Source organism: Populus alba, chromosome 17 (assembly GCF_005239225.2).
Source record: "Populus alba chromosome 17, ASM523922v2, whole genome shotgun sequence".
NCBI lineage: Eukaryota > Viridiplantae > Streptophyta > Magnoliopsida > Malpighiales > Salicaceae > Populus > Populus alba.
In genome coordinates, this window is record NC_133300.1 from 20801976 (window position 1) to 20815585 (window position 13610).

At 31.6% G+C, this 13610-nt stretch overlaps 1 protein-coding gene across 1 annotated transcript; it reads right to left on the bottom strand.

Annotated features, from left to right (window-relative positions):
* Positions 1-911: 911 nt before the first annotated feature.
* Positions 912-6834, bottom strand: LOC118037131 (UTP--glucose-1-phosphate uridylyltransferase). The gene is made up of 21 exons (XM_035043026.2): positions 6674-6834; positions 6508-6555; positions 6167-6258; positions 5986-6076; positions 5709-5769; positions 5557-5634; positions 5415-5465; positions 5260-5333; positions 4345-4417; positions 4204-4261; positions 4021-4067; positions 3877-3942; positions 3366-3398; positions 2957-3009; positions 2812-2887; positions 2658-2714; positions 2489-2572; positions 2309-2407; positions 2126-2230; positions 1288-1359; positions 912-1196 (listed from the first exon to the last, which is right to left on the bottom strand). The coding sequence occupies exons 1-21, from the start codon at positions 6736-6738 to the stop codon at positions 1170-1172; spliced, it is 1410 nt and encodes a 469-aa protein (XP_034898917.1). The 5' UTR covers positions 6739-6834; the 3' UTR covers positions 912-1169.
* Between the last annotated feature and the right edge of the window lie 6776 nt (positions 6835-13610).

A 13610-nucleotide genomic window follows, 5' to 3' on the forward strand; every position in this document is an offset into this window, starting at 1 on the left:
GCTTTGGTGATGCTGTGGACAAGACTTTAGTTATTTATCATATGATTTCTGCCTGGGAACTGAAACAGAAAAAATAATCAGCTGCTACTTTTCCATAACTTTTGGCTGTCAACTCATCAGTTGTTTTGAAACATTTTATCTCTAGGATGATGGTCTTGCATTCAACAGTGGGATATTTGATTTTGCTTGTTTATATATATTTCAAGCTATGTTGTTGTCGCTAACTGATGAGAACTAAGGATTTACGGACTTTCCATTGCTTTATTGTCTTAATTGGTCGTCAATGAAGCTCAGCTGAACTTCCTTAAGAGAAAGAGGAAATCACCGCTGATGGAGTCAAATATTTGTGCTTTTAGAACAGAAAAATAAATAAGAAAATATATTTTTTTTATTTAATCTTTTATGTCGTAAAATAGTAATTATGTCATTGAGTATTAAAAACAATCGAAAAGAAAAACACGCCATCCGCTCCAATAAAAAACAGCATCGCATGACCTCTTTTGTTTATTATTTTTTTATTTTTGATTATTTTCTTAAAAATTAATTAATACATTTTTATGTATTTTTTACTCTGCCAAGCAATGCATGCCCCTTTTGTTTTATTATTTTTTAAAGAATTAATACCCTCTTTTATATATATATATATATATATATATATATATATATATATATATATATATTCTCTACTTTGCATTAATTTTTTTATCTAAATTTAAATTAATACCCTCTCTTTCTATGATATCACGAGGCTACAATAAAAATCATTTTCAAAATCCAGCTCGTCTCAATCTCAAGATCACAGCTCCACCCCTTCCTCAGAACCCTTGCTGGAAATAGTAAATGGAAATACCAGGTCTTGACGCTGACCAAAGTTTCCAAGAGGCAATAAAAAATGCAGATACTTGTAAACCTTTAATATCCGAAAAAAGTGATGGATAATTGAACCAAAAATTGGACCATACAGTTCCAAATACTCATATGTAGCAGTTTACATCCTCGGGTATTTTATAACTTGGGATTAATAGTATGCTGCTGCGACATAATTTCAAATTTCAGACACACTGCAAACTGAACTCATCTCTTATTGTTCTACCAAACTAAGGAGATTTGCAACATGAACACAAGGCTGCGCACAGCTTTTCTTAGACACAGTTGCGCCAAGCAACTTCTTAGAGGTCCTCCGGGCCATTGATTTCCTGGGCAGAAAAACAAAAAAATGGTAACTCCATAGTGAGTCATTGTAAAGAATGTTTAATTGCAACAAGTTATGTAAGTTTAGTAACGTACCTTGTTTTGAAGAACAGCTCCATCTGGTATTTCCAATTTCACACCAGATTTTGCCACGATACTCACTTTCCCCTACAGAGGTGATAAAGCAGAATTTCAAGTCAGTTATGAAGGCTTCTACCAAAGAAAGACAAGGGAGCAAAGCGATGATTACAGGTCACATATTACAGATATAGGAAGTAAAATAAGTTGGCGGCAAGGGCAGGTGTAGAGCTCAGTGGTCACTAACATGCCAGTATACGGTCAACAACCGTCATCTATTCCCATGTTAAGTGAAGTATCAAAACACTTCAAAAACAATGCTAAGTGAAGAGTCCCTTAATAGTTTTCGTAGCATGATCAGCAAAGGGTAAAAAAGGTCTTTAGCAAGAGGTTGGGAGTGTCGTGAGTAAACAGAATTGGGATCAGACACCAGAGAGAACTTTTGAAAGTAAGGGCTGACATCTCTTGAAAGCACCAACCTCAGACAATTTCAATGGGAAAGTTAATCTCCAAATTTTCCCTCATATGAAACGACCTTCATGGGACTACAACAGTTTAATGACCTTTTTTTATACACTAATCGGTTGCTTGTATCATGACAGAAGTATATCAAAGATATAACCACCTTACAAATTATATCATTTTCACCTACAACATTATACTAGAATAAGGATAAACATTCAAGTTAGTCGAGTTCAAAACACTTGCAACTACATCTGCTAATTTTTTTTTTTTAAAAAAAAAAAAAAAACACACATACCAAGGGTACACACACATATATATGGTGGGGGGCACATGATTAAAGAATGAACATCAGAAAAGTAAAAAAAAAAAAAAAAACCAGAACATGGAATACCTTGAGAGTAATACCAGCACCAAACCATACATCACCGGCCACCTTTAGACTATCAAGCTCAATAATGCTAGGGATCGATTTAAATCGGCTCAAGAAGTTGGCAACCTGACAACAAGGGAAAAAAAACGATATCACAAAAAACAATAATAGAACTCCTAAGAATAATTATAAATAATGTTTTACCTTCTTATACTCTGGTCCCAGATCAATAGAAGGATTTGCAGGAATTGTTCGAGCTGGATTTCGGATGACAAAACCATCAACTAAAGTGTAAAGATCAGACTGCAAAAGAGGCAACTAAATGAGTTAAACAAGTCTAACACTTCACCGAGATCCAATGACAGCGACAGAAAAGAAAGCAACCTGAACAAGAAGCAGATCTGAAGTTGCCTTCACTGGAAGGAATCGAGAACGAGGTACATTTATACCAATTGCATGATCGAAAAACTGGTAGACAAGAGGAGAAAAATAATATCAGAATTGCAATTTCAACATTAAAGCTTCAAGGAAAATCATTTTGAGTAACAAGTACCTTAATTGCTGCTCCAGCTGCAGTTTCTAGCTGAAGTACTTTGACTCCATCCACTTCCTGAAAGTGAGATCAACATTATTATAATTAGCTATTCTAAACTCATCATTCTGCAAACAAAGAAACAGTAGATGAAAGGAAAGAAATGACTATATACCTTTGGGTTTGGAATGATCTCCATCTTAAGTGCATCAGCTTCCACAAGCCTTTTAATTGCCTTCAAGTTCACCCACCTGTTAAAGCATATATTGTTAGTAGTCTATCAAAGTATCATTACTGCATTGATGGCAAGGTTGACTTACAAGTTGTTTGTATTGAAAATTTTGAACTTCTCGATTGACTTGAACTCATTAACCTGTTTCAAACAAAATCAATTGGGCATGAACTCATTGAAGATATTCTCCAAAAATATTTAAAGCTGTGCTAATTCCATTTTCACCAAGGCACACTGCTTCACAAATGCCAGATGGATTGAAGGAAATGGATAAATCAGTTTCGATTACAGAAATGCTGCCAGCCTCAAAGTGGGCAAATCTACCTTGACACTGTATGCTAGCACCTCAATAGCGTCCCTTGCCTTTATCTAAAGGCTACTGATCTACGACATATATATATGGCAAAAAGGCACTGCCAGCTATCCATTATAGAGATAGGACAGGGAAATTTAAAGGAACAAACTATCTAAAAATGGAAAATCAGAGTATGTCTTACATGCTGATCAGGGACCTGAGCAATTTCCAGGAGCTGCATCACATAATCAAGGAGAAAAACATTAGTCAGTGCCAGAAGCCATCTTTTTCTACCTTTTTTCTATGGTGGGTTTGATTAAGGGGGGCAAAAGGAGAGACTTGAGGGCTGTTAGCGCGTTAGAGGGAATAAAGTGAATGGCTGCATTACATGTAATGCTGTCTGTTTTTGTATGAAAAGAAAGCCCATCATGATTGCATTCCCAAAGAAAGGAACAAACATGGCACAAGCAAAACAAATATGTAACCTCAAAACTGAAATTTAGGGTGAAGAAGAAAAAACAAGACAAAAATGTCAGATAGGATAAATGAAGGCACTTCCAAGGTCAACATAATCAAGTCATTTGCAAGTTAAGCAAGTGCAATTTAGCATAATTTATGCAAAGGTCTTTTCGGAATTTTATCCACTTTTGTTGGACTGCTGAACTCGAGGCAGGAAAGAAATGAGTTGTAAACACTAGGTGAGAGGTGTGTACCTGAACCTTCCCTTCATAAGAGATGAGAGTACCACCCTTCACATCAGCCAGGGTTTTGGGTGTCACCTGCAGAAGCACAAATACAAGAAAAAAAATTCTGAATCCATAAATTCATCAAAACTGGCTGCATTCATCTTTCTGTACCTCCATGCAGTATTCATTCTTGTTTCTGATCAGATGATTTAAGATTTCTGTAGCACTAAATCAAGGATATAGCAGGCTGAAAGACTTCAATTCCAAGCATTTTCATCAATGAAACTAGAACAGATTGTTACAAAACTAAAACCCTGAAGTCGAAGGTTAAAATGGGAACCAAAATCAGGATACTCAAATCAACAACAGCACCGAGGTTGTCTGAGTTGGCGACAAACACATACTCTTTACCCTGCAAGGTAACATGTAGGGATAAGAAGAATTTAACAGACCAGCATTACAAGGATAAAGCAAAAGCTGTGTCACAAGTCCAACCTGCGACAATAAAGCATCAAGCTTGCCACTGTTCTTTAGGGATGGGAACACATCACCATGTCCAGGAGGATACCTTCACACGAGAGAACACCATTAAAGACATTTTTTTAGAACAAGCAAGAAGACTAATATTTAATAAGAATTCTCGATAAATTAGACCATTCACTCAAACCAATTCCATGCATTATGCCATTCCAAATATTGCATAGGTTTTATTTTGCATTCATTTCTGAATTTTAAGAATTTGCTCATGGGGGGTCACACTGAAGAAGTATTTTTTTCTCTTTCGAGGTGAGCAACCTTGATCGGATACTATCTGCTAGCAAAATCTTTGAGAGTAACAGCTAACATCATAGATGTGCTAACATTTATCATGTTGTACATTATCTTCCAATTGAGATATACTTCATTCACTGGCCGGTGATCCACAAACTCCACTCACTAAGCTAGGTTACATTCATCACCCAGTTTCCAATAAACAGATGATGGCATAATAGGTAAGCCTTGTCACGTATCACAAGAAAAGCTTATATAAAACTCAAGAAGCAAAGAGTGAAATTGACTAATGGGGCTTCACAAATTCATAGCAACAAGTTAATGGAGGAGTTTTCAATTACTTTCTTAAATGGAATTCAAAAGGAATCAAGCTCTACCCAAGTTTTACAGCAGAGAGGCCTCCATTGCTAAATATATCATGATTACAGAGGAGAAAAGGCATTTCAGTGCTTTTTTTTGGCAAATGTATGTGTAAAGCTAGATAAAAAACCACTTCAGTTCTCAAACAGGCAGTTTATCTATCACGTCCACAGTGCATCTGTTGGAATATATAAAGATGGCGCATGGAAAACAGTAAAATTGAGTGACTGAAAGAGCATTGCACTTCAGATGCTATCATACAGGAATTAGAAACCATACCATCCGTCCTTGTCAGTATGTCCTTTGGAAGGCAATGGAACAAAATCATCAACAACCAGACGAGGGTATTGGCTCTGTGTAAATTTGTGATTTCACATTTTCAGCAAAGTGAAAGGTGAATCTCAAAGAACTGATCAAGCAGTAGTATCACAAACCTGATTAAAAGTGTGAATCTCAATATTTGAGTTCGAGTACTTTTCAACAATCTAAGTTGGACAAAAGAGTAGGTTAGTGTACAAGTAAAGTCTAACAAGGAAAAAATACATATAGCAGGGAAAAAAAGTAAGGATAGAGCACCTTCTGTGTATCATCATGAGTGTTGAATGAGTTCATTAGAAGCAAGGGAACACTGCACCCATATTTCTTATTAAGATTCTGCAGCAATCAAAACATTTAGTTTCATGTAACCAAAATCAAATTAAAACACAAGAGAAATAACAAAAACTAACCTCAATCTGGATGACAATAAGGTCAAGAAATGTCAATCCATTACGAACTTCAATGACAGACCTGCAAAATACAACAACATAAATCAAGCTCATCATCATCTACCTCTCCAAAACATACATTCTGCCCCGCAAACAAAAGGGCAGTTCTATTCAACACAGACAACAACAAGCCCACAGTGGGGCCCATCAATCTGAAAGTTGCCACTTTTTTTCCTTGCAGTGATTTGATCAACAAACTAAAATGCATTGTCCATATCAAAGCGAATGTTATACATACTTAGGACCAGTGCATCCCATTGTAGTCCCCAAACCTCCATTAAGCTTCAAAACAACAAGCTTGTCCAATAGCTTCTTTGTTTCCTCCGGATCTGCAACATATTCAAACCACTTTAACCCATAACCACTCAAATTCAGCTCTAAAAAAAAATCCCAAATAAACTTAGATCATTATTGATTACCCTCCGGAGTTGGCGCCAAGGTATCATAAGGAACCACTACTTCATCAGTAGGTGTCTGAATCTTACTCCACTCAACTTGCTGCGCTTCCCCACTTTTACCACACAAATTCTCAACAATTAATAACAATAATTCAATAAATTTCAAATCCCAGATCTCATATCATCTAAACAAAAAAAAATCCATCCAGACCCCAAAATAAATAAATAAATAAAATTGATCACATTGAAAGCGCTAATACATCACAATGATCAAAAACAGCTCAAGAAATCTTTTTTTTTTCATTTTCAAGCAACAAAACAGAACAAAACAAATTTAAAAAAACGGAAGAAAAATGAATGACCTGAGATAGCGAGAAACGAGGTTGACGAATCCAGTTTTCTCACTCTCGCTGCAAGAAAACACGCAATTCAGATTAGAGAATCGAAAAACGGACCTCTTAATTCATCAATCCATCAAAGAAATGTGATTACTTTGATCATCAATTGAAATGGAGGGAAGAAGAGTACCTGATTTGATCGAGATTAGCAACAGCTGATTTGAGCTGAGAGATCTTGGCTGTATCAGTAGCCATTGTTGATTGATTTGAGCTTAAGAAGCTACAGATAAAGGTTTGATTCTATAACTGAACAGGAATTAAGAGTGTTTGGGAGGAAAGGTGATTCGAGGAACTGGATGGATGCCTGTATATATAAGTGATAGTGTTTTTCTTAAAACCTAACTTAGTCCCTAAAGCTGTACTCATTTCTCAATCGAGTCTTTTTTTCTTACAAATATTGATTTTTATGTCAAATTTCTTGGAAGTGCAGCCATTTTGTGCATAAATTATGCACATTGTGTATGGAAAATATTAATAGATACTGTTGAATAACCGATTGAGAGATTTGTTTGTTGCTAAGAATTTATTGATGGTTTTTTTATTTTGGGACTCAATTGAAAATTATTATATAAGTGTAGAGACTTAATTAGAGTTATTTTCAATCATCTTCCCACCAAAACCAAATCAAATGTTTTCGTTTATGGAGTGAATGAAATGTAAGCTAATTCAAAGATTTTTATTATTCATCAAATAAATAAAAAATATTACGTTCTAAGCAAATCAAACTAAATCTGTATTTAATATGATTTTGAAGAAAATCATCCACATTTAGACTGAAAAATTCATATATATATATATTTTTTTTTTTAATTTTAACCAATCAAATTAAATATCTTCAGACTTCAAGACAAGCTATATATACTCGATACATTCATAAGAAAATACTTTATTTTATTTCTTACATTCTTACAATTGTAATAAGGTATGGTGTAAGGAAAATGCAGAAAGCAGAGTTTTTTTGAATTTTTTAATTATATAATAAGATTTGGGAGGGAGTGAATTTGGATCAAATAAAATTTTGTCTGTGGAATTTGGATAAAATAAAATTGTGAAAGGTAAGGAAGGAGTGATGGATTTTGGTGGGCAAGAGACGATGGTTTTGGAACAGGGAAGAAAGAAGGGTCAATTTGTTCTAGATTGAAAGAAGAGAATATGCAGGCGAATATAACGTTTTTTTTCCCTTTTAGCCCATAGAGATAGCATTGAAACAAGGGGGAAGGAGAAGGAGGTGACGCCTTTTTTCACGCGAGGGTTTGAACAAGCCCTCCACTCCACGTATGTCTCGACAAGTGTTTCATGCATTGCCCGTATTAGGATTTTATTAAATGGTTTAAGTTAAAAAATTAAATTAATCTAGTTAAAAAATCTGAGTTCATTGGGTAATACAGTTATTTTTTTTCAGGGAATTTTTTTTAACCAAAACAATATTATTTTGATTTTTAAAAAATAAATTTGCCTTAAATCAGTTTTAAAACAATAATTTCATGTGCTATGAGTAGATTTGATAAATTTTTATTTATTATTTTAATTTTAGTTTCAATTAAGAGATATCGAAACAAACTTCTGGTTCTATTAGTTATTAAATTTTAGGGAGAAATGCTAAAATAATTGCGATTTGAGAGGGTTGGCAATAAGTAAACGATGTATCTCACCAAATAAAAATATTAAAATCAGAACTTTGCTCTTCATAAGTCCATGGTACAAGAGCATAAGAGATAAATTAAAAAGACATTACATTGAGTTCACTGAAAAGACAAGCTATTATATATATAAAAAAAATTATGTTTAACCATTATAATTATTAAATTCAATCTACTTTGATACATGGAATCGCCAACTTAATTGAAAACTCTAAAAAAAAAAAAATAAAATAAAAACAATAATAAACTTAAATTAACTCATAAATTAACCAATCAACTAATAATTCAAACTCTTAATCAGGTTAAGTTGGATCTCGACGCGGATCTAATAATCATGTTAAGAACCATATAAATAATATTTATTATTATTATCTATAATCTTGAATATGTATTGTTGTTTTATGAAACATGTGTTTGGGACCCTGGTATGGTTAAGTATTATAGCTTTGATGGTGATGTTTTGTACATTAAATACATTAAAAAAAAAAAACCTATCACACCCAACCTATTTAAGGAAGATACACGCACATGTATAGGAAAGTGCAAAGTTAACCTAAGTTTGGTGAAATTTGGGTTTCAGTTGTTCGATGAGATGTCTTTCTTGCAAGTGAATGACTAATTTATTAAGAGATCTAAACAAGAGACAATTTCCCTTTTTGCTGTTTGGTGTATCCAAATCAAAGCTCAAACCAATTTTCAGAAGGTTACATGGCAATTTGATCCATGGATTTCACACCAATAACCCTTTGTGAGCCACAAAAAAGAGGAAACCTTCTCGTCTTCTCCGTTTCACTTGTAGGATTGAAGGGTGGAGAATGCTTTTCAGTTTTCAATACTTCTTTTCAACATGAACTTGGCCCCTAACGATCTACATATATACAGGATTTCAAGGCAGGTGTTTTTCTTGCTCAATGGGCTGAAAATAGATCCCTGAGTAAGGCTGGGATGCATGAGCATAAGCCGATTCACCTGAACTAGAATTTTAAAATTTAACTAAATTGAATATAAAAATGAAATTATTTCGTTGCAAACTATGTGTCTTGTCTCCTCTTAAATGTTAAGACATAGAGAATTAAATACAAAATAATATTTTGAGGGTTTATATTTTATCATTTTGAGTGGCTGGACTTGAAACCCTAATCCACTGTGGGACTAGGCTATGTACAGGCCAGTCCTAGAGTCTCGATCGAGTCTCATCAAGTCTTAACTCTCAAACGTTTTTGTTAGATTTTGTTTTGGGATTTCAGTGTTTCAATATTCTATTAATTAATGTATGTATATAAACGGCATTTTTAACTTTAATTGATGTATAAATACATGCTCATTGATTAATGGATTCATAAATCTCGGTGAATTGCCTTAACGATACGGATGATGTACTTAAAATCGTTTACAAAAAAACTTAGTCTATTCTTGTATTCTTGTAGTAGGATAATAAATAATTAATAACTAAATAAAAAAAGCTAGAATTGTAATGGGACATGTTTAGGTTTGGGTTATTCCCTCCTCCATCCCATATGTATTTATGTATTGTGCTGAGATGGTGGAAAAATTTATGTATTGGGTTATTTAATTTTTTTTATTTAAAATTAATTTTTTTAATGTTTTTGAATCGTTTTGATATATTACTATTAAAAATAATTTTTACAAAATAAAAAAGCATCATCTTAATACATTTTCAAATGAAAAATACTTTAAACCACAATCACAAACCTAAAAAAACCTTAATCTCCATTAAGTTTTGGAGAATCTTTCTTAGAGCATCTGCAATACTGATGGTAAATGAAAAGATAAATTGAAAATATATTATTTTTGACTTATCATTCTTGCAGTTTTATGCACTACAAGAGATGGCCATAAAAAATTTGGAAACCCTATTTCTCCCACACAAAACAATTATTCCTACATATATTGAAGAAAAGCCAAAACTCAACTAACATAATAAAACAAGAACAAATATATCAAAACAATGCATGAAATTTAATCTTTTCTTTGAATATCTTTTATGTTTTGAATGTTTTTATTGTGATAAACAATTTATCCTTTGGAACGTTGAACAACAATTATAACGAAAAGGATTGAAAGTCTAAAGTCAAAGATGGGGCTAACATCGTGCAAAGCAATTAAACCCATTCAATACATAACTCGAATTAAAGTTTGGGTTACTGATTGGGTAATGTAACTCAAATTGATTTAGGTTAGTTTAAAACCATTTTATTTTAAGATTTATTTTTTAAAAATAGCTGAAATAATTTTTTTAAGAAAAAAAAATAAATTGAATTTTGATTAGATCAATTACGTTAATTATAAATTATTATTTTTAATTAAGTTTAGAACATGGGTTAAATAAATCAAATTTCAGGTTAACTTGCTAGCCTAAACTAAGTTTAATAATCAAGACGGTATCCATCAAAACATTAATGTACATGTGTAACATATGTCAACACAAAGCCTAAGTCCGATACTATGTGATAGTTGCCTAAGAGAAAAGCTCTTAAAGGTAAAAGAAAAGAAAAAAAGGAAAGGAAAAGAAAAGGGGCAGATACAATGGAGCAATTTAAGCAGGAGGAGGTGTCACCTAACATGGGGGAAGAAATCAATCAACATTGAAATGAGAGGCTAAGATCTTTCTCTAAGATATATATTCCTTCTCCGTCCAATGCCAATAAATATTTATTAGTGGTTCCATGCAAAATGCTTCTGCCATGTTAGCCATCACTATTCTGGTCTTGATTTATCTCTACACCCTCTTCGCTTGGTTGGTTGGTTGGTTGAATGGTGGTGTGTGTGTGTGGGTCATGTTTGGTCAACATCATGAATTTGTGGCTTACAGTATTATCTCTTTGCTGTGATTGTCAAATTTTCAACTCTCCCTTTATTGAATTTTGACTTCCTTTTCTTCCTTGATATTATTATTATTATTATTGGTTTCTTTTCTATATAAAATGAGCATCTTAATATCAATATTTGCTTTTATATATATATATGTATATCTTCTCATTTGCTTTTCTTTTTATTTTGGATGGCTCCCCTTCTTCTCCCCGCACCTAATTTTCTCCTTCATGTTATCCTTATTTTTGCTTTGACAGGAACATGTATTGTCATCAAGGCTAATGGCCACAGGAGTTTAGAATCTCCTAGGTGAATGGGACAACTCTAAGGCAGATATTATGATGCATCATGCTAGTCTCTTCCAAGCTCTTCTACAAGCATGGATTTTGAGCTTTTTTATGTTCGATAAGATTGTTTTTAAAAAAAAAAAAAATTTAGTTTGGTGATATATTAATATAATATATTTTTTTATTTTTAACATTAAAATATTTTAACTATAAATTTAAAGCTAAAACAAATTCATTTTTTTCAAAACTATGGTTAGAATGACTTTGTGCTAGTCAGGAGTAGTAGTTGAAACCCCTTGAAGGCTTGAATTTTACTTAACCATGATCTAAGCAAGTGCTTGGTTTCTAAACATATTTTGATATATTTGACAAGTTTAAATCTATAAATATAAAAAAATAAAAAATATATTTTCAAACACAAATATTATAATAGAATTTCAGCATATATATTAAGTATATATTCAAACTTGCAATTGATATCAACTCAAAGTTTAAGCATGCATACTAATAATAAAAATATATTTTTAAAAAAATTAAAATATAAAAGATACTTACTTAATAAGATATTTTAAAGTAATGAAACTTTTATTGTTATCAAAGATGAATTCTTTGTCTTTAAAGATTTATTACTCTAAACAATTAATTAATATTTCAATAACACCATCTTAGTTTAGATATATTTCTAAATAAAATTTTTAAACTAAAATAAAATAATTTAATTATCTCTCAACAAAATAAACTTAAGCTCTAGATTTAGAAGGAAACACAAAGCAAAAAAGGGAAAGAAAAACACTAAAAATGAAGTGAGGAATAGTGTAAAAATTTAGAGAAAGACCTGTAAAAAACTCTTTCTTTATCTCTCATTTTTTATAGTTAATTTTGGAAGTTAAAATATTAAATAATTAATTCTAATTTAACTTTTGAATTTTAATAATAATCAGAATTAATTCTCATCATTATCAACTTTTAATTAATTACTGTAAACCAAGCATTAAATATGAATATAAAAGTTATAAATTTATTTTTTTTTAATTGAAAAAACTGTTAAGATTTGAAGAAAATAAACAAAAATTATTTATATATATATATATATATATATATGACGTAGAGAGAACAAAATTATTATCGTACTTGTAATTATAGATAGATGGACACCAAACGTTATCTTTCTCCTTTTTTTGTAATGGTGAAGATACTTTGATTTGATATAGTTGTGCTGTCATAGACACCTGTAAAAGCAAAAGGAGGTGTCCAATTAGATTTTCAATGTCGGCCACCTCTTTCAGATAAAAATGAAATGGGATCTCCCTTTACAAGGAAATTGTACAAAAATTATTAGAGAATTATAGTTTTAAAATCCTCATTGTGACAGCTATCGAGTTATAGCTTGACAGCGTTAACTTGGATAATTCTTTATTGATTATAAAATATAACTTTTTTTAAAAAAGTATTAAAATAACATTATATATATTTAAAAAATTTAACAAGTTCAAAACTAAGCTTATACTAAGTCACGCAAGATCGATTAAATCATCATATTTATTTGGATTTTTAACCTGGTTAGAGCGCATACTCTAAATCAACTCTCCATGCTAGTTTAAGTTTTAAAATAATATATAATTTTTAATAAAAAAAATATAAATAACAAAACAAACAAACAAATGAATTCAATAACATTATGAGTCATTAGATTGAGATTTTAACATGAAACCATTAAATAATCTCATAAATCTTCCGATTCTCGTGTGTTTTTAAAGTTTTTTCTTATTACTTTTTAATATTTAAACTTAGCATAGCTTAAAAACAAATAAAAAAGAATCGGGTAATAAAAGAGAGTGTTCATCATCATGCACATGGCACTTATAAAACTTTTCCAATTATTTTTAAACATAGCTATTAAATTTCGTCTTGTTTGATTTAAAAACTTTGTAATTCAAGACTGACTCTAAATGAATTTTAATTTAAATAAAAAAAATTACTAGTGTAATGAAACTCAATTCAAATTTGACCGAAGCAAAACTTATTTTTTTAAACAAAACAAAGTAAATTTTTTTTAAAAAAATATTAATGACCCTATAGGTATCTCAATAATTTAATTTTTTTTTAGATTAATCTAGTAACTCAATTAACATATTTTTTCAGGTTAAATCTTAAATTAGACAGGATAACCATGTTAAAAACCCCGTACTTTTAGGTTTTAGAAAGAAAAAAAAAAAATTGAAGGACATGGTCAAATTAGTGCATCATATGAGATCATGATGGATCTAAGATGGTTGAAAAGGCAAAAAGTTCACTCTACACTTAAGAA

Excerpts from the sequence above, each read along its gene's own strand:
- LOC118037131 (XM_035043026.2), bottom strand. The coding sequence starts at position 6,738 with ATGGCTACTGATACAGCCAAGATCTCTCAGCTCAAATCAGCTGTTGCT. Across the intron at positions 4,262-4,344 it reads TTGATGCTTTATTGTCGCAG|GGTAAAGAGTATGTGTTTGT; the intron begins GTTGGACTTGTG and ends GTTACCTTGCAG. Across the intron at positions 4,068-4,203 it reads CGGTGCTGTTGTTGATTTGA|AAATCTTAAATCATCTGATC; the intron begins GTATCCTGATTT and ends TTAGTGCTACAG.